Source organism: Eschscholzia californica, unplaced genomic scaffold (assembly GCF_041429995.1).
Source record: "Eschscholzia californica isolate CP2 unplaced genomic scaffold, dmEscCali1.0.p SCAF_5, whole genome shotgun sequence".
NCBI lineage: Eukaryota > Viridiplantae > Streptophyta > Magnoliopsida > Ranunculales > Papaveraceae > Eschscholzia > Eschscholzia californica.
Genome location: NW_028238472.1, coordinates 3,821,562 through 3,846,721, shown reverse-complemented (window position 1 = coordinate 3,846,721; position 25,160 = coordinate 3,821,562). Strand labels below are relative to the sequence as shown.

The window sequence follows — 25,160 nt, the reverse complement described above, 5'->3', positions numbered from 1 at the left end:
TCTGTTTTCAAATCATAAGAAATCTGACACGGCTGAATTGAGTGTCAGATTTCAGATTGTTTGTTTGTGTTAGACTTGTAATGTCTAACTCGTCTGAAGACTTGTCCGCGAATGACTCATTAGGGTGGATTTTCGAATTATTTGATATCGACGATTTGGTTTTAGAGGAGACCAAGAGAAGAGAAACAAACACTACCTTAATCACTATCTTTTTGAGAATTGGGTCTCTCTTTCTAACATCATCTCAAGAAACGAAGTTCTACTTCATGCTCTCACTGGAAGTCTGGAACTATATAAGAGCATCTCCAATGGGACACTCAATCTTTAACACTTAGAGCGCCACGTATGACTTTTTGGGGTTTTTGTTAAAAAATCATCTCCAATGGAACACTTTGTTAGACACTCTATTATGAGTTGGACACATTTATTATAGAGTGTCTAGAGAGAGAAATTCTAAAATCAGAGACTCTCTAAGTGTTACTTTATAATTCCAACCAATAAAAAACTTTGTTTTTCAACTACGTTTTATCTATTGAATTGAAGAGGGACATGTGTATTAAGTAAGAGATTTTAGAGATCTCCATCGGAGACCAAACAAATCTAGAGTATCTCTATATTAACACTAGGAAAGAGATCTTTATTTGACACTTGACAACTAGATTTTTAGAGTGTTTATTAGAGTGTCCCATTGGAGATACTCTAAGTAGAACTTTTAGCCATATCAAGCGAATATCAACTACGACCAGGTGAAACTGTAAGGTAAAACAGATGAACACATGCATACTATTTATTTTGGTACCGTCTTATCTGATTCGTTCTTGACAACCATGAGACGATCTTCTAAAGGTGATCTAATTTCAAACAAAACTCATAGCGTGATACTAAACTCTAATATGTGAAGAATGAGAAGTATGGTTTTCATACCATAAAGATTTGCTTAATATTTCAAGTCCACGACTCTTTTTCATCCATTGGCCTATTAGCTCAGTTGGTTAGAGCGTCGTGCTAATAACGCGAAGGTCGCAGGTTCGAGACCTGCATAGGCCAAATTCTTTTTTTAGTCCAATTGTGTGTCTAATTTTATTTCCTATATTGGGTTTTGAGAAAGAAATAAAACATCTTCCTTTCTTGTTTGACTAAACTTTTCAATCTTCGGAATTTTATATGACTTCTATGGTAGAATCTCCAACTTCTTGTATCAATTTGCACTTGCAATTTGATCTCGTTTCGTTCCAACTTAAAATAGGAAAAAAAAAAAAAGAACATCACAATCAATTCCTACTACCATTTTCTCTATTGGCCATATTTGATTTCTATCTTTGGAATTTTATATGACTTTTAGTGTAGAATCTCCAGTTTCTTGTACCAATTTGCGCTTGCAATTTGATCTCATTCCGTTCTAAAATGGAAAAAAATAAGAAAAAATATTACCGATCTCCATTACCATTTTCTGGGCACATTTGTATGTCGAATCAAATATACATGTAACAACTTATTTAATTAGTTATATATTGCTTTTTATTTTTTATTTTTTTGTTGAAATACTGTATAATGTTTTTCATTCTGTTATATATACTTTTTTTTTTTCTTACAGTTTGGGTCTCATAACAATCAAGTTTCTACTCTTAACAAAAAAAAAAAAAAAACAATCAAGTTTCTACTGTTAGTATTTTCTTACCCCACTTTATGGTATTCATTACCTGCCTGGTCGCAGTAGAATATGCAGGAGGGACAGAGAGACTACTTACAACTGACCTAGACAGACCTAGGGCTAATTTTGATGGACCCCCCCTGCCCCCCCCATTCCCACGTACTCACTAAACATTTCGAAATTGAAAATACGTGTCAAACAAAAAGCAATAAACATCATATACTCCGTACTTAATTAGTTCCCGCTAAAACGCGAGACTGAAAAGAGAGAGCGTTGTGAGTGAGTGATTTCCCCTTCTCCCTTCTTTAAACGAACAGTTTCTTCCTTCTCCCAAATACGACGACGACGATTCCAAAGTTGAATTTCTTCTCCCCCGATTTCATACCCCAATCAAAACCCTAATAACTAAAGGTACATTCACTTTTCATTCCCATCCTCAAATCACGGAATTCCACTTTTTTGCCATTTTCTCATCTACCCATTGATTTTTTCACTAGGGTTTATGGTTTTTTTTTCTAGGGTTTATTAGGGTTCATAGTATATCTTCCCTTGTTTGGTTTTCCTTTGGATTAATTTCTTTTTGGATTTGCGTTTTTTAGATTGAATTGAATGTTTTTTTTCAGGTAGAAGGTAAATCTGAATGGTTTTTAGACTAGGGTAACTCGAAGCAAAAAAAAAAAAACACCCTTTTAGTGCCTTGGTTTTGGGTAAGTAATGAAATATTCAGATGATGAATGTGAAGATATACCATCTTCTGTTACCAATTATCATTTCGTAGATGACAAGGAAGAACCAATTTGTTTCTCTGTTTTACCAATCGTATGGCGTGGCAATGAGAAGCTAGAGAAGAAGAAAGAAAAGATTTTCTTGCACGGGAAGGCTGATGATGGGTTACAGAAGATTTACAAGCTCGTCACGGCATGGAAGATGGATCTTTCATCTGATGAGCCTAAGGTTTTAGTGCTTTCTAAAGATGATAATTGGATAACACTTTTGAAGCCAAGGAAGAGCTATGAGGAGACAATCAGGACGATCTTAATCACAGTACACTTCCTCCATTACGTGAAGGAGAACCCTGAAACATCAGGAAAATCTTTGTGGAGACACTTGTATAAGGTTTTCAGGTGTGCATACTTATTTTAATTCGCCGTTTCTGATTTTTCCCCTTTTTATGCATTCTGATGCATTTTGTTCATTCTGCAGTTCACATATTGTCAAACCTTCTGAGAAAGATTTGCGGAGTCACTTGCCTTTAATAAAAGATGCCGTTAAACGGGATAGAAGAATGGCGAATTCCAAGGTTTTCATACTTGTCTCATAAATTATAGTAATAATGTGGAACTATGTACATGTAAAATTTTGTTCATATTGTAGTTATTGAGAAAAGAAATGTAATATAGTATCCGTTCCTCGAAGCCTAGACCTAGACGTTGGAAACTAACTTGGTAACCACTCCAATGTCCAACCAAGGGTTGCTGGCTATTGAGAAAAATGCCAACAAGTATAATGAAGGAAGACTAAGAGTTGCAGCACACCTGGTAATATCATTTTGGGTAAGATATACATAATTTGATGGTGATGTACAAGATTCTTTGATCTCAATAAAGAGGTGGCCGGGGGAAGAATCATGGGAAATTGCTAATTAGCTACCCTTGTCTTATGAGTATATCTCAGGGCATGCCATCAAATTAAAGAGTAGTCGGTGTATTTGACAGTGATATTGCTCAAAGGAAATCTTCGGAAGAGCCTAGCCGATTCCTAAGTTACTAGTGACTAACTTGGAATTTTGACTGCTTAGCACTTTCCAAGACAAGTAATGCCATGGCTTTACTTACTTAGGAACATTTTATCTTATTCAGGCAGACAGATTACTTATTTTTTCCGACCGAAGCACCTTCCTCTAGTTCGCTCTCTATGTCAATCTATTTAGTATAGTTGTTTGATATCCTTTCTTGGAACTAAAAGTATCATACCTATCCCATACCTTTCTAGTTAGCCATGATTATCGGTGCACAAAGGTGTTTCTTTTTTGCTTTAACTCTTCTTACTATATTTTTAGTTGTAACTAGCTAATTTTGTTACCAAGGAGTTCTGCTTTTATTTTCTCATTTTGTCCATATATAAGGTCGATTTAGTATTTATGAATGTTTTTCAATTGATATCCAGTAAGATTGGAAAGTACGTTTCTTTATACCTAGATTTGCTGGCTATTAAGAATCCTCTATTATAATGTTCTTCCATCAGAACTATGTTATACTTCCTGACTTATCTTGGAAAATCAGATTGTACTTGCGTTCTTTGAGAATCGGAGGAAGAGGACTACATGTACTGAGGTCTGAGGCTAGTGCTCCCATTACTCTTTTATTTATATTTAGTCTTATTTACGAATATTTTCTCTTGTTAGTTTAAATATTTTTCCAACTCCATCTACTAAAAGCTTAACGTACAGGAAATTGGCACTGGTTCAGATGCAAAGAGGATGAAATATATAGTTGAAGATGATAACGAAGAATTAGTTCAAGAAATAGGAGCCACAGAAGGAGATGATTCCGATGATGACAACCAGCCATTTGATGAAGTTTGTGCTATTTGCGATAATGGTGGGAGTATTTTAAAGTATGCCTCCAAGCTTGTCCTCGTATTTCACTTTCTTTTTATCCTCCTTGATACGGAAGCTATAGAAGTTACCGTTAATAGAGCCGCATGCACAACAGATTCTTTTCATAGCTTTCTCTTTCTGTTTCTCGATACTTTTGATTCAAGGATGCATACCACTCATGCACAACAACCATGCAGATTTAACAATACCCAGTGGCCCAACTGGTAAAATTGAGTTTCTTTATTATTTCTTAGGCTCCACTTGTACTCGGGAAATTTCGTGAAATTTTGTATCCAATTCATGCCATGGTGGTGCTGATTTAAGTGCATTCACACGAACCAATTTCCAAGTAGCACACATGAACTCGATAAAATAGGGTTAGGATGTTGATAGATATGCTTAAAGCTTCAAATTAACACTCTATTATGTTTAATTCAAATGGTAACTAGAATCCTGTCTTAGCACTCACCAAGGGATAACTGCGGCCTGCAAATTCACAACAGTCCCTGGATACCAAGTGGACTCTTAGTTTCGACTTCTGGCTTTTGGTGGATATTTAGGAGTTAAATTACTTGTTTTACTAGGTTCTTAGTTTCTTCTTCGAGATGCAAGGATGCCAAGAACTTCGCAGCATAAACCACTTCTTGACGTTACTTTTGTTGCTTCGGTAACTATAAGTCAAACTCAAAGAGAGAGAAGGACATTAAGTGGATGGACCCTTTTTTTTTTTTGAAAACTTCGAATTAATATTTGGATTAGATCAGTAGAAAAAGGATTTACAAGTGTTGTAAAAAGCGGATAGTGTGTATATGTTACATCATCAAGTCCTCCAACTTAAGCACAAAATCACAATGTGACTTATCCTTTGCCCAAGGGATTTGCCTACTCCAACGATACAGGAGTGCTAGTATGTCTTCCACCTCGAGGATGATGTTGGTGTTTGGGTCTTTTAAAAATTTTGCCGTTTATGTTCTTCCATATTGCCCATATAATTGCTGGTGGTACGAGATTCCACACTTCTCCCTTTACCTTTTTAACTTTTAGGTGTCACTGCTGCTCAAGATTCTGTATTATTAACTTGGGCGAACACCAAGGCCTGATGTAACTGCGAAGAAATCCCATAAGACTCTTGCCTTGTCACAGTGAAGGCGTTCCAGCTGTCTCCCCCGCGTTTCTGCATCTAATGCACCTAAGCGGATGGACCTTCATGCACTAGATGATTTAGCTCATTTCTATTTCATCATTTAGTTCTCGTGGACATCATTTTTGTTTCTATAATTTGCCTATCTCTCTTTTGCACCCTAAATCCCAACAATTTTCTGTTTAATTGGTCAAATGCATTGATATCAAGAGTTGGGTGAAGGCATTTGTCAGGTGGTTGCTATTATTAACTAATTGCTTGTATTCAGTAAGTTACTCTGTGTATGACATCTGCAGATTTTGAAGTGTTGTTGGTGTATCATTTATGTACCCATCATTAACTTGTCTAATGATTATTTAAAAATGGAATTAGTTCATTTGTTTAGCTGATGGATTAGTTTATGAACTTTGTGAAACTAATGCAAATATCAAGGGATGCTCTTTGGTTATATTAAGTCTTACTTAGTGGTGTTGCGAAAGCAATCACTCTTGTATCAAGGAATATGGCGTCATAGTGCCAGTAGATATAATCATAGGTTTCAAACTGTTGTTGCCTTGTTGGTGTCACGTGTATCATTTATATACCCAGCATTAACTTGACTAACAAACTGGGTTAGTTAAAAATGGAATTAGTTCATATGTCAAGCTGCCGGACTAATTTAGGATTTTTGTGAATCTAATGCAAATATCTAGGGATGCTCTTTGGTTATGTTAAGAAGTAGACGTACTAACTTTGTGGTGTTGCCGTGTTGGAAAAACAATCACTTTTGTATCAAGGAATATGGTGTCATGGTGTCAGTAGATATGGGCATAGGTTTCTAAAATGAGAGTCTCTCACTGCCAAAAATTGTTAGATTACTGGATTAGGTACAATTCAACACTAGCAATATGTGCATGAATGAATTGGTTGAAAATCATGCCTTGTGTATTTATTTTGTTAGATCATAAATGAAACATGAGAATTACGAAGTAATTTGGAATAGGTGGTTTAATGTTGAAGCCGCCACACCAAATAAAAAACTACGATGATGACATTTAAGCTTGTTAGACTGATGAAGCGTTTCATAGTTATTCGTGTTACACCAAGAAATAAGAACTTATTACTTGATCTTTATGACAAAGTCACATCAGGCTTCCAGTATTGGCATGTGGACATGCTGCTAATCTGAATCGAAACCACTATTTACTTGTCACAAACGAATAGAGTAGATGTAGAAGGGCTTGAGCTTTAATCTTCAAGTTAAACAACAATACCCATATATTATCTACTACTATGTAAATAAGCTTGTTTTCTATTTAATACGCAATTCACCGTATTCGTACGTCATCATCAGACAGTTGCTTGAAAGAACATATATATGTTTGATTTGGCGTAATATTTTAAAAATGTTTAGATCTAACTTTTTATGCTTGGCAAAGTTATGCAATAGGCTCATTGTTACTAAATGCGTCATTTTGCTGTTCATTCACCTAACTTAAGATAATTATTCTCTCCTGATTCTTTTTCTGTTCGTACAGTTGTAAAGGAGGGTGTGTTAGATCATTCCATGCATGTGTAGAAGATCTTGATCCCGATTCAAATTGTACAACCCTGGGCCTTTCTAAGGCTTATGCGGAAGTATGCACTTTTAGTACCATCTTGCGTTCATATTGTTTATACTACTATATTTTTAATGTTTCACTTTGTTGGATTCGTTGGCTTTATGCAGGCAATTCCGAAATTGATTTGCTTGAATTGCAAATACAATCAGCACCAGTGCTTTGTCTGTGGAAAATTGGATTCTTCAGATAGAAATTCGGGTGCCAAGGTAATTGTGTTTATTTGTTCTGTAAAAAGTTGAGCCCCTCTTTTGGTGTTAATTTATTATGTTATATCTTTCTGTGCATGGTAGCATTTCATATCGGAAGCTAATGTTGGCAGGACTTATCTTACCTGTTTTTGTAACTTCTCGCTGACAGTCAGTAGTACCTGCTCATCTGAACCATGCTTGAGAGTTATTGCTGATTATCTTTTCTGATGGAAGTGTACGATCTTCTATGCTTAGCACTTAGCAGAAGTTATGACCATTGTTATAGCCAGTGCCATTTTACAAAAGTTTGCTTGTTGTCTAGAATGATCTATTTACTACTTGGTTGTAGTCTTGTTTACATGAACGATGATTCTCTACCTGGTTCTCTTATGAATTGTTACAGTCATTTAACAGAAATTCCTTACTGAAAAAGATTGAGTAACTATGTCCAACATATTATAGCCCTGTGGGCATGTTGTTATCGAGTACTAGGCTTTAACTTGACGGTGAAAATAGTTTTATATATTTCCTTACTGTTGAATGGACAATCTGAGTCATATTTACCTTCCGATTTAATGATTTTTTTTTCCAATTGTAGTTCTTGTAATCACAAGCTTTTCTCAACCTTTAAGGGACCTTAAACCTCTGATAATCATGATATGGCCAAGCTGAGTGACTACTGTAATGGCTTTACACATTTTGTATATAATGGATACATACCTCTACAATTCTTGTCTAGTTATGTTCTTTATTTTGTTATCTCGGGAACCCAGCTACGTGGTGTTCTTCGACCACTTCGTTTTCTACTCACTACGGGTTATGCGTATCTGGAACTTCACATCTCCTACACTTTCTATTATTTCATTTTATCTAAATCCAAAAGTTTCTCTCTGAGTATTAGTTGTAAATAACTAGGTCTTGAGCCTGCAGCAGTGGATCTTAGAGTTTCTTTTTCCAATTTATAAATTGTCTTTTAGGTCTTCCAATGTGCTGTAGAGAGCTGTGGTCATTTCTATCACGCCAAGTGTGTTTCGGAATTGCTTCAGCCAAGGAATGAAGTAGAAGCCAAACAACTCCAGAGGAGAATTGTCGGAAGGAAAGCATTTACTTGTCCTGCCCATAATTGCTTTATCTGTAAAGGGCCAGAAAATGAGGATCTCTATTCATCGCAGTTCGCGGTGTGTAGACGTTGCCCGAGGGTATACCATCGAAAATGCTTGCCCAGGTGGTTAGAAATTATTTGATCTTAATTTTATTGAACTCTTCTGGTTGTAGTGCCCATGATGATTTATTTAAGTCAAGGAAAAAAAAACTATAATTTATTAAATCGATAAGTATAAAACCAGATTTTTTATAGCCTAGAGCTGGGGCCTCCGAACAGATCAAGCAGGAATTCCAGTCAGAATCACTATTAGATGCCTTGCTATTCTGAAAATAGTTGCTTTTAGGTTGCAACTCTTGAGTGTAAAGACACATTTTTGTTTTATTCTGAGGTCTGTTCTAGTGCTAAAATGTTAGGGTGTAAACAGTACCTTATCGGATTGAATTTAGACATATTTGTATCACATTCGAATCCGACAAAAATCGGATGGATATTAAATACTCTCATCCGACTCCGATATGCTTGTCAGATATCGGATAATCCACTAAGGTCTGAGCTTATTTAAAAAATCTAGAAATAGATAGTTTCTTACGCATTATGTGAACTTTACAATCAGAATAATGAAATTAATCTGACCCTTCGATTCAAAACATAATATATTCATATAAAACAAAAATTACTAACCGGATATCAGATAATTATTGGGTTGGATACTGTTGTATCTGTATTTTAACTATATATGGATATATGGATATGTTGGATAACAATATTTTGTATACAGATTTCGATATCTAAAACTTCGGATATTTTCTTCTTATCCATTGACATGCCTAGTAGAATGAGTTGTTTTTGTAGATTATTCACTTGATTGCTGGTCACTTGAGTGATGTAGGAGCATCTTGCTAATGCTATATTTATTTTTATCAGGGAAATTGGCTTTGCAACTTCAAAGAAAGATGGAATCACACAGAGGGCATGGAGTGGTCTTCTGCGAGAGCCACCACGCATTTTAATATATTGCTTGTAAGGATTAACTTTTTCTCCTTGCAGATGTGTTTCGTATTTTCCGAGAAACTTTCTACTCTATTTATTAACGATCCTGTTGAGCAGGGACCATGAGATTGAAGATAGTCTAGCCACACCGATAAGAAACCACCTTCTATTTCCAGATGTTGAAGAAAGGAAAATGTATTCTTCCATTTTTCAATCAAGCCAAGGAAAGGTTGTCGAAAAGAAGAAAAGTGTTTCTGAAGATTTCAGCGGAAGTATCGTCGCGAGGACTGAAAAATTGGCTTCTGGAAAAGAAAGTACAGCGCCTAAGAAATATGAGAAAACTTTTTCTGTACAAAGACTTGATTCTACTAAAAGATTCAGCACCAGTGTTTCCTCCAGAAAGATTTCTCAGGACTGTAGCAGACCAGTATCAAGGAAAGTAGACATGGTTCCAGCACCCGTGTTAGATAAGCATCAGGAGATGCCTCATCTTAAGAGTAGTATAAAACAGATGCGGAAATCAAGCAGTTCACAGCCTTCAGTCGATCCTGAAACCGAAAAAAGGTAAAGAACTAACAGAATGAAAAGTGAAAACATATATAAACAGTTATTCTCGTATACTTGTTAGTTGTTATGCAAGAAATGTGGTTCTTTCCTCTTCAAATGGAAACCATAAATGTGGCTATCACTCTATCTATGTGCTTCCTCGAAATAATTTGAGCTAAACTTGCAGAATAATGATGTTAATGAAAGACACAGCATCTTCAATAACCATGAAAGACGTCAGAAGAAATTATAGTGTTAAATCTAGACATGCCTCTGTAAAAGTTGTCAATGAGGTTGTTGCGGAGGAAAACGTGGAACTTACTCATCAGGTATTCCTCGTTAACATGTCTGATCTAAAAGCTTAAAAGTTTGACTTCCTTCTTTCTGTACTTGGTTTAATGTATTGGATTTTCAGTCAACTTCACGGAGTTTAGAAGAAGGCTCCAATCTTGAGGAGTCAGAAGGTGTTATTGAAGCAGAGTTTTTCAACAAGATAACCCTGTCGAAGGTATGTCACTCAACTAGTCAACTGTTATATACTAAACACTAATCTTGAGAGGAGATGCTTATAATCACACATCAATATATAAGTATATATATATATATATATATATATATATATATATATATATATATATATAATCACACATGAATTGAGAAAATCAATTTACGCTAATTATTCTAGAATAATATGATCTTAGTATGAAAGCAATTTTGTTTACTTAAAGTGGAATGCAGAATTGATGTAGAGGCTTTGGCTGATAGATTTGTGGAAGAAATTGGTGCAGCCAAGAACAAATGAAGAAGGTTAAAGTGCCAAAATCGAAACTTCCGATGTTCGAATTTCGCGCGATTCTGACATTGGCAGCTTCAGTTTTGGCACTTTAACCCTCTATCCTTTCCTTTGTTCTTGGCTGCATCAATTTCTTCCATAAATGCCCCGGTCATGCTATTTATTTTAAATCTAGTTTTAGAACAATTGGTTACGAGACAAATGGCAAAGATTGTTAAGTTATGTTACATTTTCTAGTTTATCCCTACCAGGCTACTCCTAGATCTCATTTTGCACATATTTGTATGAGATAAGTAATTTCTTTTTATGATGCAAGGCAGCAATAGCTAATATATGTTTGTGTTTTCCTTCTCCCTTCCATAAGTAATGTTGCTTAGGAAAATCCCTGTTCCTTTCTTTATTGAATCAGAGTGTAACATCTAGAGAACCTTGAGGAAGCTAAAAGCATGAGATCTAATGTGCAGGTTGTTGATAAGCTCCATTGGTATGTTCACAAAGGAGACACTGTAAGAACCTTTACTGAACTTTTTTTTTCCTCAAGAGTTTTTAGTGACTTGTTTTTCTGCTGTACTATGTAATTGAAAGTAAGTAGCTTCACTAAAATTTTCAAGGGATGATTGTTCATGGATTATCCTTTACCCTTGAAGTTACAAAAGTATTCTCTCTTCTCAACTGTCAAATTATCAATGGTCAAACTCAAACTTAGCGGGCATCCTGAAGTACTGAATTTGCTTCAATACCAAATTCAGTGGGGATGTCTATTAGACCTCTTCATGTTACTCTGCACCTTTACACTTCAGCCATTAAACCTACCTACTAGTACGCCCTTGAGCATTCACTAGTGTTATGCCTGGAAGATGTCTCCATATTCTGAAGGCTGAAAGAAGATTAATGGTTACTTGGCTGCCTACACTGAATTGACATTTCTGAAATGGTAGTTGATGCTTCATGAATTTGTGTATTGCATGCAACTTTCTGGTTCTCAGCATCTTATAAACGTGCTAAGAAGCATTAAGTTAATTCTTAGTCTAATCTGTAAGTTATAAGAAAGTGAAAGTTCTGCTATAAATTTTGAACCACCATCAGTAGATAATTTTGCAATGGATCTTACTTATGTAAGATGCTAGCTAAGCATATCAACCTTGATAAAAGTGGTGTTCAATATCGTGCAGTTGACTTCTTTTTTTCAGTGGTTTGTTTCACTTGCTTCGTTTTGATTTTCTAAGAAAAGATGTTTTGCTTTCTGACAGATAGTTAGCCTTTGTTGTGGGGCTACTGATTTCACTAGCTTGGTGGAGCAAAAGCTTGAAGAAAATGGGAAAAAATGCTCATTCAAAGTTTACAATGTTTGTCAACCAAAGGTAAGTAGTCGGTTATGGATAATACATACATATATATATATGTGTGTGTGTGTGTCTGTGTGTGTTTCTTGGCCTCAAAACTGAATAGATATTGAAGGACGAAATGCCCTGTTAATTGCTTTTTGTACATATTGGTAATGATTTCTTCCTGTATCAAGTTAAAGAGCTAGATTCTTGCTATCTTTAAATAAATAGAAACTTATCTTGGGAGTTCGCTACCTTAATCTTTATGCTAGTAGCTGTAGTACTAGATGAGTGTTTTCAGTTCTTTAAGCTATCCTGGCGTTGGTGTTTTGAATGCTTCTATCTCCTTATCCGCAGAAAGATTTAAACGTTGAGAATAGTGACTGGATGAGTGTCAACCGGAAGGATCTTCCCACTGGAACTCATTTGGTATGAAAAGATATAAGTTTTCTGTTATTACATCGATTCTCTGTGCTAGTCTAGCTATCCCTTATCTACCCGAAGGTGGTTTCGATACTGATCAATCCATCTATTTGGTTGTCTCTTTTGCCAGATTTTGGTGCTGAATCTTCCTTTTGGGGTTGTATCATCTAGTTTGAACAAGTACATCGACAAAGCTCTTGAGTTTAAACCTAAGTTCCTCATTCTGTTTGTTCCAGAAGAAACAGAAAGGTAGTCCCTCTCTCTCTCTCTCACACACACACACACACACAGACACATCTGACTGACACATCTGACAATGTCATTTTCCAGATTGGCTGAGAAAGAAGTTTCATACGATCTGGTCTGGGAAGAGTACGAGAAACTCTCGGACGAGGTATTATACGAAGAGGGAGTAAGTTCATCTCTGTTTGATTATTTAGACAGTGATATTGTCTTCTTCTACAGATTTTAACTTTCCTCCTTTGCAGTCCTTACCTTTATCTGTCATCATGGACCAAAAGGTCAAGCGCCAAATGAAGCAATTGAGCAAGAGAAACCTACTGTTCTGTCTCTGGAGCCGTAGCGATTGGACTTCTAAACACAAAGCTATAGCTTTACGGCAAGGTCACCTACCCAAGAATCAGAAAGATTCACATTCGGGTGAGAAAAATCATGAAACAGAAATCTTAGAAGATCCTAAAAATGATATTCATGGGCACATTACTGGTGTCTCGAATCAAATAAATGAAGTCCCTGAACAGCAAAACGATGATGACGAAAACGAAGAAACATGTACTTTCAATAAGAAGATCCCTCTGAAGATGATTTCTCGGTCTCCGTTTAAAAGGAAAGATCTCAGAAGATTACTTGAAGACGACGAGTCATCTGATGAAGATACTGAAGCTCCCTCTGAAAATGTAGTTGAAGTTAAACACCTTGAACAGATCCAGAGATCTGAAATCGAAGGTAAGACTGACCATAATTCAATCAGAACAGTCAGCTGTGACATTTTCGACGAACCCCTCACAGCAAATCAAGAAACTAAAACCTCTGATCAAGAAACAAGTACTTCAGATCGAAGAAATCAGTCCAAAGAGCTGCATGATATCAGTCCAAAGAGCTGTGAAAGAGAGGAAATGGCTGAAGGTACCGATCCTTCTCCACAAGGTAGCAGTAGTTTGCACAAAGAACAGACTTGTAAGGCGAAAACAGTTGCTACTGTTAATGAACCTCTGGATTCAGCAGCAAAGAAGGAATCGGTGAGTAAAAAAACCGATCAGTTTGAAAAATCAAGGTCGAATACTGATTCTGATATCAACTTTGTCTTGACTTTTGCACCTAGCCCGTATCACCCGTTCTTCCACGACCAGAACAACTCTTGTGGTTGGATTGATGAAGAGTGACTTATAGTAAATTGCATACCTTGTTCTTCAACCCTTTTACTTCGACGATAACTGTAATTTCATTTAGTTCCATGAAAAGTGCTCTAACTTAAATAATAGGGTTTGTGAAGATCTTGTAAATACAATTATGTGGATTCAAAAATTAAAAGACTTCCATACATTATCGACGAACTAGATAGAAAAACTGTAGTTGGTCTTTCTTTGGTTGTTTGTAACTCTGGAGAAAAGGGTCTACAGTGCTTTTAGTATTGGTGGCCAGTGGGTCGTGTTGACTGGAAGTGGATCGGCATGGGCCCTTTAGGAGGCGGGTCAGCACGGCACAAGCCGTACTTGGTGTGATTAGAGCTGTGAATGTCGTTTTTGTCTTGGTTTTGTCTCTCTTAGGCCGTGTGCCTTACTCGAGACAGCTGTCTTCCTTACATTATGCCAGGCGAAAGATCACTAAGCTTTCTTTCACGTACATTGCTAACTTGAGTGAGTTACAACATCGAAAGTGGTTTCCAATTGCGTGGAAAATCTCAGCTATAATGGGGGGCGGGGGGCGGGGGGCGAACACAATTGATCAAGGTCAACTTTGGCATGAAAGAAGGTAAAAGAGAGAGAGAGAGTTCATGCTTTTATGAAACTGTAGGTGACATCCTCTAACCCATTAGCTGGAAAGACCCGCTTGACTAATAGGCTATGATTATAGTGTTATATTCGACTTCTTGCTTGTATCAAACTGGATGTTCTTATCAAAGAAGCGTTACCCGGTCACTATAGGACCTGTTTCATATTTGTTATATAGCGCATCAGGTAGAATCAAAGTAAAGTATGTGGTTAATATGTCGTTATGCCATGGGACCACTTTGTTTTGTTTTGTATTTTTTTTGTTGCAATTTTTTCAGTTTGTTGAAAATATTGAAAGAGCTTCAAATTCCCTATGAATGAAAAGAAAAGTAGGTATACAGTTGTGTGAATTAAGTGGGTGCATTTAATACTATGCCAGGTAAATAGCTATCTAAAGGATTCCTACTGTTTAAAGATGACCACCGTTTTGGAGAAAGCAGAAAAATTTTAGGAGAAAACGGTGGAAAACCAAAAAATCTCAAACCAAACGCAACTTATAAGGGCTTGGAGTACTTTTTTGAAACCATTGAAACCATATTGCATTCATAAATAATCTTGTTATATCTTAAATATTAATAGATAATAATCTTGATATATTTTAATTCATTTATTCTTTTTAATAATCTAAGTTCAAATTCCATGTACCGATAAAATATAACAGTGACATACCAGTAAGAAATCAAAGAAACATACTCTATATTAAGGCATAGAAAGTGAGAGGGGGAGAGGAGGGAGAGAGAGTGAGAGGGGGAGAGGAGGGAGAGAGAGAGAGAGGGAGATGGAAGAAGAGATCAAAACCTTAATCAAGGTATGGATTTGTATATTTGCATCTTTAACCTACATTTACTTCATCTCCAAAAACATCCCCAAAGAGTTCATGAGACTTCTCTCTATCCTTCCAATAATTTTCATCTTTCTTCTCCTTCCACTTTCTCTCTCTTCAGTCCATCTTGGTGGTACCACTGCTTTCTTCATTGCTTGGCTTGCTAACTTCAAACTTCTCCTTTTCTCCTTCAATGAAGGCCCTCTCTCATCAAACCCATCCCTCTCTTTCAAACAATTCATCTCCATTTCTTGTTTCCCAATCAAAATCAAACAAAACCCATCTCCCCAATTCACCAAATCATCTCAAAATTCATCATCAAATCATAAACAAAACCCATCTATCTCTCCCACAATTGAATCAAAATCACTTTTTAATTATGTTATAAAAGCTTTATTGATAGCTTTATTAGTTCAAGTTTATGAATACAAACAACATCTAAACCCAAATTTCATCTTATTCCTCTATTGCTTTCACTTATATTTTGGTCTAGAACTCACATTAGCAATGACAGCAAAACTGGTTCGGTTCTTAATCGGTTTAGAATTAGAACCACAATTCAATGACCCTTATTTCTCAACTTCACTACAAGACTTTTGGGGTAAAAGATGGAATCTTATGGTTACAAGTATTCTACGGTTAACCGTGTACGTACCGATACGACGTATTTGTACCCGTATTTTCGGAAAGCAATGGGCTTTACTATTGGCTATACTTGCTACTTTTGGTGTATCAGGGCTTATGCATGAATTGATGTTCTTCTACTTGGGCCGAGTAAGGCCCACTTGGCAGGTAATGTGGTTTTTCGCTATACATGGGGTATGTTTGGCTATTGAGATAAAGGTGAAGAAGGCGTTGAGCGGAAGGTATCGGTTGCATCCAGTGCTTTCAGGACCGTTGACAGTTGGATTCGTTATGGTTACCGGATTTTGGTTGTTTTTCCCTCAGTTGGTACAGTGTGGTGCAGATGTTAGAGCGATTCAGGAGTACGCTATCGTTTGGGAGTTTGTTAACGATGTGGTTTCCAAAATTCTAATCACACCCAAGGGTGGATAACTATGTTGTAGTTCTTCTATTGAAGTTATGAATGAGAAAAAGAAAGAGTTTATAGGCGCCACCAAATATTGTAATTGACCCTCCCTCTATTAGCACTTCTCGTGGGCTTCGGACTGGGCTTCGGACTGACAGAGCAATCTTAGTCCAGGCTATTCAAACCCAACATGGAATAGCTAATAAAGAGAGCTTATGGCAAAAATGACTCCTACTTTATGACCAACTGTATGTTTGCCCCTCTAACTTTTGCTAAATGAGAATTTTGCCTCAACTTTTAAGGTAACACCCAAATTCACTTAAGGTTTTTTTTTGCCTCCCAAAATTTCTCTTCTAATGTATTTATTAGGTTATCTCCAAAATAACTCTTAGTTTGTAGTCGAATTCACTCTTGGGACTTTAACTTTCGAGGACGGGGAGTTTTGCCTCTTTTTCTTTAAAGTTAGTAGTACGTTTTTTTGCTTTCATCATTAAGTTTTTCTTTTTTGAAAAATCGACTACGATCTACGTTAGTTGTTACAAGGCATTGATACATCATTAAGCTGTGATGAGCACGATAACCACCTACATTAAACTAATAATTAAAGAGGCTTCAAGCCTGACAACAAAGAGCTTAAAGCCAGACAACATCTACTTTATTTAGTGCTTAAATTACATCGGATAAATCTTGTTGATAAACTGTTTCCACCGAGATCCCAAGACCTCGTGGGCTTAAGATGGATGTCCTATCACTACACCAAAGGGTGGTAGACTCATCATTAAGTTATTAATGTCATTTTTTCGTTTGACTCATCTTAATCGAAATGTGCACACAGTCTCTTTCTACAAAAAATTAACAAAAGTTTTGTTAAAAAAACTTTTCAAAATTACCGTTTTCTAATTATCATTATTTTCCTTTCTCTTGTGCTCTCTACTATTTATTTCTTCTCCCTTCTTCGTCGTCTTCAAATATTCACTTTTTTTAATCATCTTCAAAGGCAACAAACGTTTTTTTGTAATTCAAATTGTGATTGAAAATGTTAGAAGAAAAAAGTCTTTAGGCATTTTAATAAGAGAACAGTTGTTCTAGACTAAGGGCTATTAGGAAACTAACTTTTAATTATGGGTTATTTCTCAAATGGCCCCTTACTTTATGACCAACTTCTCGCGCAGTACCATATTTTATCAAAAATACCCAGATGACCTCATTTTTCCGTTATCGTCAAATGTGTGTTACATTCTTTTTCCCTCTCCCAAAACTACCCTTCCTCGTTGTCAACCTCTCTCTCCTCCATCTCATCACCTCTCGATGCCACGTCATCCCTCTCGCCATCTCATCATCTTCTCCGATAAGGTCGGCAGTCAACCAAAATTTCCGACAACCGACGACCTTTATACTTAATTTTTTTTTTGTTTCTTCTCTCTTTTTCTCTCTCCACCAGGGTTTCCCGAAATCCTTTTTTTGTTTCTTCAACAACACGTTGAAGCTTCACTGTTGAGATCTGGTTTGGGTTTTCCCTAAACCAAATATAGGGTTTAGGGATATCTGGTTTGGGTTTCCCAAAACCCTAGGGAAGAGAGAAAAATAGAAAAAAGAAAGAAGAAATCAAAAAAAATTTTGAAGTATGAAGGTTGCTGAAAATTTTGGTTGGTCGGCGACCTTAACGGAGAAGATGAGGTAGCGAGAGAGATGACAACGTGGAAGGATAATTTTGCGAGAGGGAAAAAGAATTTAATGGACATGTGACGGTAACGGAAAAAGGGGACCATCTGAGTATTTTCGACGAAGTAGGGGGCTACGTGAGAAACTGGTCATAAAGCAGGGGGCATACGGGAAATAACCCTTTAATTATATCTCTCCCCCCTCTCAAATTATTGTTTTTCCCTTAACCCTATCATTAACATTTAAAAATCAAACATTAAATACAATTGTTTTTTTTTCTGATCTAGGGATCTGAATATTTAAAAGGGCCCGTTATTGTAAGGCCCAAAATATGAGGGATAATAGAAAAGAGGCCCGATCTTAAATATTAATGAGAAAAAAACCCAATCTGTAAAATTACTTCCTTACCCATTGATAAACAAAATGTTATCTAAAAATCCTTCATCAAATTCCCGCCCAAATCAGAAGGGTTATAATTTTCAAAATCCTCTATTTCTTACCAATAATAACACAAACCTTTCCATCTTTCATTCTCTCTCTCTACATTTCTCAAAAAACATTCACACATTTTCTCTCTCTACATTTCTCTAAAGAAGCTCAATCCTGTTTTTTTTTCTCTCAAAATTTGTAGCAAAAACTAGAGGAATCATGCATCTATTAGAAGCAGTTAGGGTTTCAGTTACAAAGCAACACTTGATGGGTCCAATCTTGAAAAAACTAGGGTTGTGTCTCTTCCTTGCTTCTACCATTTGGAAATGATCTTTAGGTGATCGATCGATGTGTTTATCTCAATCTCCATCTTCTTTAATCCTCATCTCCATCTTTCTTAATCTTCATCTTCATCTTCTTCTTTAATCTTCATCATCATACAATCATAAGTTTTTTTCATAGTGTTTTAGAAAAAAAAAATTCAGATCTAGAGATTTTAATCTCCATTGATAAGGTATTTCTTGATGTTTCTTTATTTAATGATGTACAATCTTCTTATAAGATTTTTGAGTTTTACTTCTACGTTCTATAATTTCTTTAACAATGTGAAATCCATTATACAGTTTTTTGTTCTAAGAAACCAAAAAGTACAAAGTTAGATCTATTTTTCGGTTTCTCTCTCTAGAAATTACGTTTTAGCAGATGTTGATGTTTAACAGACAAATTTTCAGGTCTTTTAAGCATTTTAGAATATGTTGTTCGTTAAGGGGTTTTGTTTCAAACATTTAGGAGTTTGTTGATGATTTTTTGGGATTTTACTTGGTAAAAAGCTATTGTTCTTCGCTAAGCATTTTAGGAGTTTTTTGGAGACATTTAAAATTATGTTGAAGACATTTGGGATTCTGTTTCAAACATTTAGGGTTTTGTTGTTGATTTTTGGGTGTTTTACTTGGTAAAAAAACTTTTGTTCTTCGTTAAGCATTTTAGGGGTTTTGGGAAAAATTTAAAGTTAAGTTGAAGACATTTTGGGTTATGTTTCAAACATTTAGGGGTTTGTTGATGATTTTTTTTTGTTTTACTTGGTACAAAAGTGATTGTTCTTCGTTAAGCATTTTTTGTTGTTCAAAATACCGACACTTCTTCAATAATGAGAACACTTTCTCTTTTGTTAGAAGCATACTTATCAATTGTTTAATCTATATTTTTGCTCTTCATGTTCGGGATTCATTCTGAATGAGAATGTCTTTGACATTTTTCGCTAATTCTAAACATTTTTAGAAATGATGATAACGTTCGTTTTAATGTCTCGAGCATTTTCCAATATTTCTACTGCATATAATCATTTGTTCATTCCGCTTGCAGAATTTTCATCTATGGAGCCGGATAGAGTACCTGTTACTTCTCAAAATAATGATAAGAAAAGCTAGTTTCTGAATCATGTCGAACCCAATTGTAATTGTCATTCTTCCGTATGTCTCCAACATGAATTAGATATTTGCATATGTTGCTTATTTGTCTTGGAAACTCTTCTTTTTGTCTATGAATTTTATATATTGTTCCAAACATTCTAACTCATGTTGTATAGTGAATGGATCCTTACATGGCTAACTCTTATTTTGTAAATTTCTTATTCATCCAAAAGAGTGTGAAACAATGTAAAAAACGCACCTGAAGAATGTCCATAACATTATTCATTGTTTCTTCATATTTTGTTTAATTCTTGAGACAAACTGTTTATTGTCTCTGCATCTCATATATTTTGAAGAACAATTTTTTTGTTAACTTAATCATAAAATGTTATGAACATGTCCAACATTGTAGGTGACATTCTTGAAAATGTCCAGAATAAAATCGCAAATGTTTAAATCAGAACCCAATATGTTTTCAACATAACTTTAAATGTTTCAAAAAAAAACTCCAAAATGTTAAACGAATGACAAAAGTTTTTTTACCAAGTAAAACCCTAAACAATCATCAACATTCCCCTGAATGTCTGAAACAGAACCCAAAATGTCTTCAACATATTTTTAAATGTTTTCAAAAACCCTCCAAAATGCTAAACTAAGAACAAAGACTTATTTACTCAGTAAAACACCCAAAATTCATCAACAAACCAATGAATGTTTGGGGCAAAACCCAAAATAACTACAACAAACCCGTAAATATTTGAAACAGAACCCAAAATGTCTTTAACATAACTATAAATGTTTTCAAAACCACCCAAAATGCTAAACGAAGACAAAAGTTTTTTTTACCAAGTAAAGCACTTAAAAATCATCAACATTTCCCTGAATGTCTGAAACTGAACACAAAATGTCGTCAACAAAACCATAAATGTTTGAAAAAGAAACCCAAATGTCTTCAACATAACTTTAAAATTTTCCCAAAACTCCCAAAATGCTTAACGAAGAACAAAAGTTTTTTTACCAAGTAAAACACCCCAAAATCACCAAACAAAACCCTAAATGTTTGAAACAGAATCTCGAATGGCTTCAACATAACTGTAAATGTCTCCAAAAACCCCTAAAAATGCTTGGAGAAGAACAATAATTTTTTTACCAAGTAAAACACCCAAAAATCATCAACAAACCCCTAAATGTTTGAAACAAAACCCAAAATTTCTTCAACATAACTTTAAATTTTTCCCAAAATCCCCAACATGCTTAAAGGAAAACAAAAGTTTTCTTTTACCAAGTACAACACCCCAAAATCACCAACAAAACCCTAAATGTTTGAAACAGAATCTCAAATGTCTTCAACATAACTGTAAATGTCTCCAAAACTCCAAAAATGCTTAACGAAAACAATAGCTTTTTTACCAAGTAAAACTCCCGAAAATCATCAACAAACCCCTAAATGTTTGAAATAGAACCCAAAATGTCTTCAACATAACTTTAAATTTTTCCCAAAACCCCCAAAATGCTTAACGAATAACAACAACTTTTTTACCAAGTAAAACACCTAAATATCACCAACAATACCCTAAATGTTTGAAACAAAATCTCAAATGTCATCAACATAACTGTAAATGTCTCCAACAACCAAAACACTTAACGAAGAACAATACCTTTTAAATGCTTAAAACACCAGTCCATTTGTTTGTTAAAAATGAAAATATGCTAAAAATTGTAATTTATAGAGAGAGAAACTTAAAAACGGATCTAAACTTGTACTTTTGTTTTCTTAGAACAAATATATTGATTGATGTTTTAAACATTTTAAATTTGTTTTATTTATATTTATGGATGTTACCACCAAAATCCAGATTTTGTGCCTTAAAAAAATTGATTGATGTTTTAAACATTTTAAATTGATTGATGTTTTAAACAGAACACTATTATCGAACAAATCATATTGACAAATACAACACATCAAAATACTTCTGACACATCTCAGTTTGTTCAAAGCGAAAACAAATTTGCTCTTGTTTTTTCGGTTTTGCAATAAACAAAAGAAGCTTATTGCAAAAGCATCTGCAAATTTCCTCACAACAAAATCCAACCTATATAAACATGTAGTTACAGCAGAAATCCCACTCTAAGAATCCAAAACATTTTGAGTTTTGTTGACACGAAAACAATTATTTTCATTAATTTTCCAATCTTCGTTAAAGTTGTCAATTCTGCCCGTTTTCTTGTGCAAGTTTCTTCTAGCCCGACTTTAAGGTACATTTAATCTGGACAATTTTTTTATCCCAAGGACGTTTTTCCTCTCTCCTTCAACCACCTCTGTTTCCTTCTCATTTTTCCCTTTTCTTTCCGCTTTATGGCAGCAAATGGTTCCTTGCATAGGACAATTATAACCTTGTTATCAGCTTCAGAAATTTTCCGAAAACATATAGCATGCAAACTTGGACACAAACATAAATGTTGTCAGCATTTCACAATTTGATTATTATTCTGAAAACGCACAGTAACATTTTAAAATAAGTCCCAAACAAATAAAAACTATCAGAGAGCAACTTAATAAAAGAAACCAAACCCTTGGTATAACTAAAACATATTTGAAATTGTTTGGAACATTAATGTACTTGCAGAGAGAAGGATGACAAATGAAGTAATTAAATCTTTATTGCTAATAATAGTTTCGTGCTCAAAGCATAATGGCAAAAACATAAACATCTAAAAAGATGTTGATAGCAAGTTAGGAATTGCAAACATCAACCAAGGAACTGCAACCAAAAAATCATCATTGCCGAAAATATTTATACAAGTTAAAAAGGAAACACAATCACTAAGTGAATATGTAGAAAAAAAACATAGGAGAGAGAAACATGTACGGAAGATCAAAATGTGAACGAGTTTTTTTGGAGCAAGCATTTTCGAGTTTGGTCCCTGAATCAACATTGTTTCTACAAAAAATTTAAAATGCTTAAAACACCAATCAATTTTTGTAAGACACAAAATCTAGATTTTGATGGTAACAACTATAAAAATACAGAAAACATTTTTCAGTTTGCTCGTTGTATTAACATTGTGCTAACAACATATTCTAAAATGTTTACAATACTTGTCAATTTGTCTGTTAAACATCAATATCTACTAAAACGTAATTTCTAGAGAGAGAAACCGAAAAATAGATTTAAGTTTGTACTTTTTCAGTTCTTAAACAAAAAACTCTGTAAAAGTTTTATCAAAACGAAATTTCAGAGAGAGAAAGTGTAAAGGAAGGAAGGTGCAATGAAGATGATAGTATGAAAGAAATATTATAATGAAGATGAATCTAGAAAGAAAAAGTTTAAAGAAAATTTGATGAAGATGAGAGATGAAGAAAGAAACCAAATAAACCAAAAAAAATGATGAAGATGAGAGAGAAAGCAAGCAATGAAGATGAAGATGAATCTAGAAAGAGAAAGTTTAAAAAAAAATATGATGAAGATGAGAGATGAGAGATGAAGAAAGCAACCAAATAAACCAAAGAAAAAATGATGAAGATGAGAGAGAAAGAAATTAAACAAATGGAAGAGATATTACCGGTGGATGGAAGGGTGAGATTTCCGGAGGAATAGTTTCGGCTCCTGTTATGAAATCTCGAGAGAGAGAGAGGGAGAAAGAGAGGAGAGAAGAGAGAGGAAAAATATGGAAGGAAATCTGGTGTAGAGGGAAAGAAATATTATATTGAAATTTTGAGGGAAACCTTTATATATAAAGGGTAGAGATGGGATTATCTAAAGTAGTGGGTTCCTAGAGATGGGAAACAGTACATGGGGATCCGAAATTGGGTTTGATATTGATTATTTTTATGAAAATGTGTTTTCAAAGAAATATTAATGTATGGTGGGACTAATCTAGTATTTGACCCCATTTTTTGGGCTTTTAAATAAAAAATTCTATTTAAAAGTAAGATTATCAAAAAAAAAAAAAAAAAAGAATCAAACCATAATTAACAAAATCACAAACTCCATTGACTTTTTTCAAAACGCAAGAAATAAAACTTTTAAGATCAAATAGCAGATTGAAAGAAAAAAGAAAACATAAATGGAAGGAGAGTTCAAGAGCTTCATCAAGGTATGGATTATAGTTCTAGTATCTCTAATTTACTGTTACTTCATTTCAAAGAAGATCCCTAAAGGCTTATTCAGACTCATCTCTATCATCCCCATTATCTTCATCTTCACTATCCTTCCACTTTCTCTCTCCTCTCTCCATCTCTCTGGTACTACTGGTTTCTTCATTAGTTGGCTTGCTAATTTCAAGCTTCTTCTTTTCTCTTTCAATAAAGGTCCATTATCTTCAAACCCATCAATTTCTCTCTTACTTTTTACCACAATTTCTTGTCTTCCAATCAAGATCAAACAAAAAATTCAAAACCCATCTTCAAAATCCAAAACCAAACAAAACCCAGATTCTCAGATCACCAATTCTTCTAAAAATCAAGAAAATTTTAAGATTAACCATACTAATAAACCCCCAAAGTCAACCTTATATTATGCCATTGAAGGCTTACTTTTAGGTTTATTATTTTGTGTTTATGAATATAAAAAATTTTTACACCCCAATTTAATCTTATGCATTTATTCTCTTCATATATATTTCATTCTTGAAATTCAATTAGCACTAGTTTCATTTTCGGTTCGGTTCTTATTTGGATTAGAACTTGAACCACAATTTAACGATCCGTATCTATCAACTTCATTACAAGATTTTTGGGGTCGGAGATGGAATTTAATGGTTACAAGTATTCTACGGTCTACGATATACGAACCAATACGTCCAATTTGTACACGTACTTTTGGAGCAAGATGGGGTCTATTTTTTGCTCTAATTTTAACTTTTGTTGTATCGGGTCTTATGCACGAATTGATATTCTTTTATTTAGGTCGAAGTAAACCTAATTGGGATGTCATGTTGTTTTTCGTTCTTCATGGGGTGTGTTTGGGCTTGGAGGTTGAGTTGAAAAAGAAGAGTATGGTTAAGGGTTGGCCGCAGTTGCCTCGAGTTGTTTCGGGGTTGTTGACGACCTGTTTCGTTGTAATTACTGGATTTTATTTATTGTTGCCTGTTTTTATAAGGTTGAACGCTGATGTTAGATCGAACGAAGAGGTTCTTCAATTACTAGAGTTTGTTACTAGTGTATTTAAGAATAATTTCAAGTTTGTATGAAAGAATTAATGAATGAATGATTTGTACTATTGAAGTATCTCTGTCACAGAGCTTCCAAGACTAAATCAAGTAACTGAAAAGTCAATGTTCGATCTTTCTTTTACATATATGTTTTTATGAATCATTGATGGGAGATTCACTATCTTAATTTATATGGACTATTTGGAGTGTTAAACTCTTCTGATTTTAAATAGTAATTGGACTTTTTAGACGACTGATCATAAAAAATTCAGTTAATTC

General features: G+C 34.8%; 2 protein-coding genes, 1 non-coding gene and 1 pseudogene across 8 annotated transcripts; all 4 read left to right on the top strand.

Annotated features, from left to right (window-relative positions):
- Positions 1-973: 973 nt before the first annotated feature.
- Positions 974-1,047, top strand: TRNAI-AAU (transfer RNA isoleucine (anticodon AAU)). The gene has a single exon. It is a non-coding gene; the product is annotated as a tRNA-Ile (tRNA).
- Positions 1,048-1,752: 705 nt separating this feature from the next.
- LOC147536377 (protein ENHANCED DOWNY MILDEW 2-like) lies at positions 1,753-13,923 on the top strand. Of its 5 annotated transcripts, none has more exons than XM_086643979.1 (18): positions 1,753-2,062; positions 2,275-2,775; positions 2,855-2,951; positions 3,934-3,984; positions 4,101-4,267; positions 6,909-7,008; positions 7,100-7,198; positions 8,158-8,405; positions 9,210-9,305; positions 9,393-9,839; positions 10,009-10,150; positions 10,237-10,329; positions 11,079-11,120; positions 11,865-11,975; positions 12,297-12,368; positions 12,493-12,611; positions 12,693-12,756; positions 12,851-13,923. In XM_086643979.1, exons 2-18 carry the CDS (start codon positions 2,366-2,368, stop codon positions 13,763-13,765), a joined length of 3,273 nt encoding a protein of 1,090 aa, XP_086500105.1. In that variant the 5' UTR covers positions 1,753-2,062; positions 2,275-2,365; the 3' UTR covers positions 13,766-13,923. The 5 variants fall into 5 exon arrangements, with proteins under 5 accessions (XP_086500105.1, XP_086500104.1, XP_086500107.1 ...); XM_086643978.1 differs by having other exon boundaries at positions 12,693-12,774; XM_086643981.1 differs by having other exon boundaries at positions 1,880-2,062; positions 3,896-3,984.
- Positions 13,924-15,132: 1,209 nt separating this feature from the next.
- LOC147536376 (long-chain-alcohol O-fatty-acyltransferase-like) lies at positions 15,133-16,314 on the top strand. The gene has a single exon (XM_086643977.1). The coding sequence runs from the start codon at positions 15,153-15,155 to the stop codon at positions 16,251-16,253; it is 1,101 nt and encodes a 366-aa protein (XP_086500103.1). The 5' UTR covers positions 15,133-15,152; the 3' UTR covers positions 16,254-16,314.
- Positions 16,315-23,731: 7,417 nt separating this feature from the next.
- Positions 23,732-25,023, top strand: LOC147536375 (putative long-chain-alcohol O-fatty-acyltransferase 5 pseudogene; annotated as a pseudogene). The gene has a single exon (XR_015226127.1). The product of XR_015226127.1 is annotated as a putative long-chain-alcohol O-fatty-acyltransferase 5 pseudogene (transcript).
- The last annotated feature ends 137 nt before the right edge of the window (positions 25,024-25,160 follow it).

Excerpts from the sequence above, each read along its gene's own strand:
- LOC147536377 (XM_086643978.1), top strand. The coding sequence starts at position 2,366 with ATGAAATATTCAGATGATGAATGTGAAGATATACCATCTTCTGTTACC. Across the intron at positions 2,952-3,933 it reads GAAGAATGGCGAATTCCAAG|ATTGTACTTGCGTTCTTTGA; the intron begins GTTTTCATACTT and ends TTGGAAAATCAG. Across the intron at positions 11,976-12,296 it reads ACAATGTTTGTCAACCAAAG|AAAGATTTAAACGTTGAGAA; the intron begins GTAAGTAGTCGG and ends CCTTATCCGCAG.
- LOC147536376 (XM_086643977.1), top strand. The coding sequence starts at position 15,153 with ATGGAAGAAGAGATCAAAACCTTAATCAAGGTATGGATTTGTATATTT.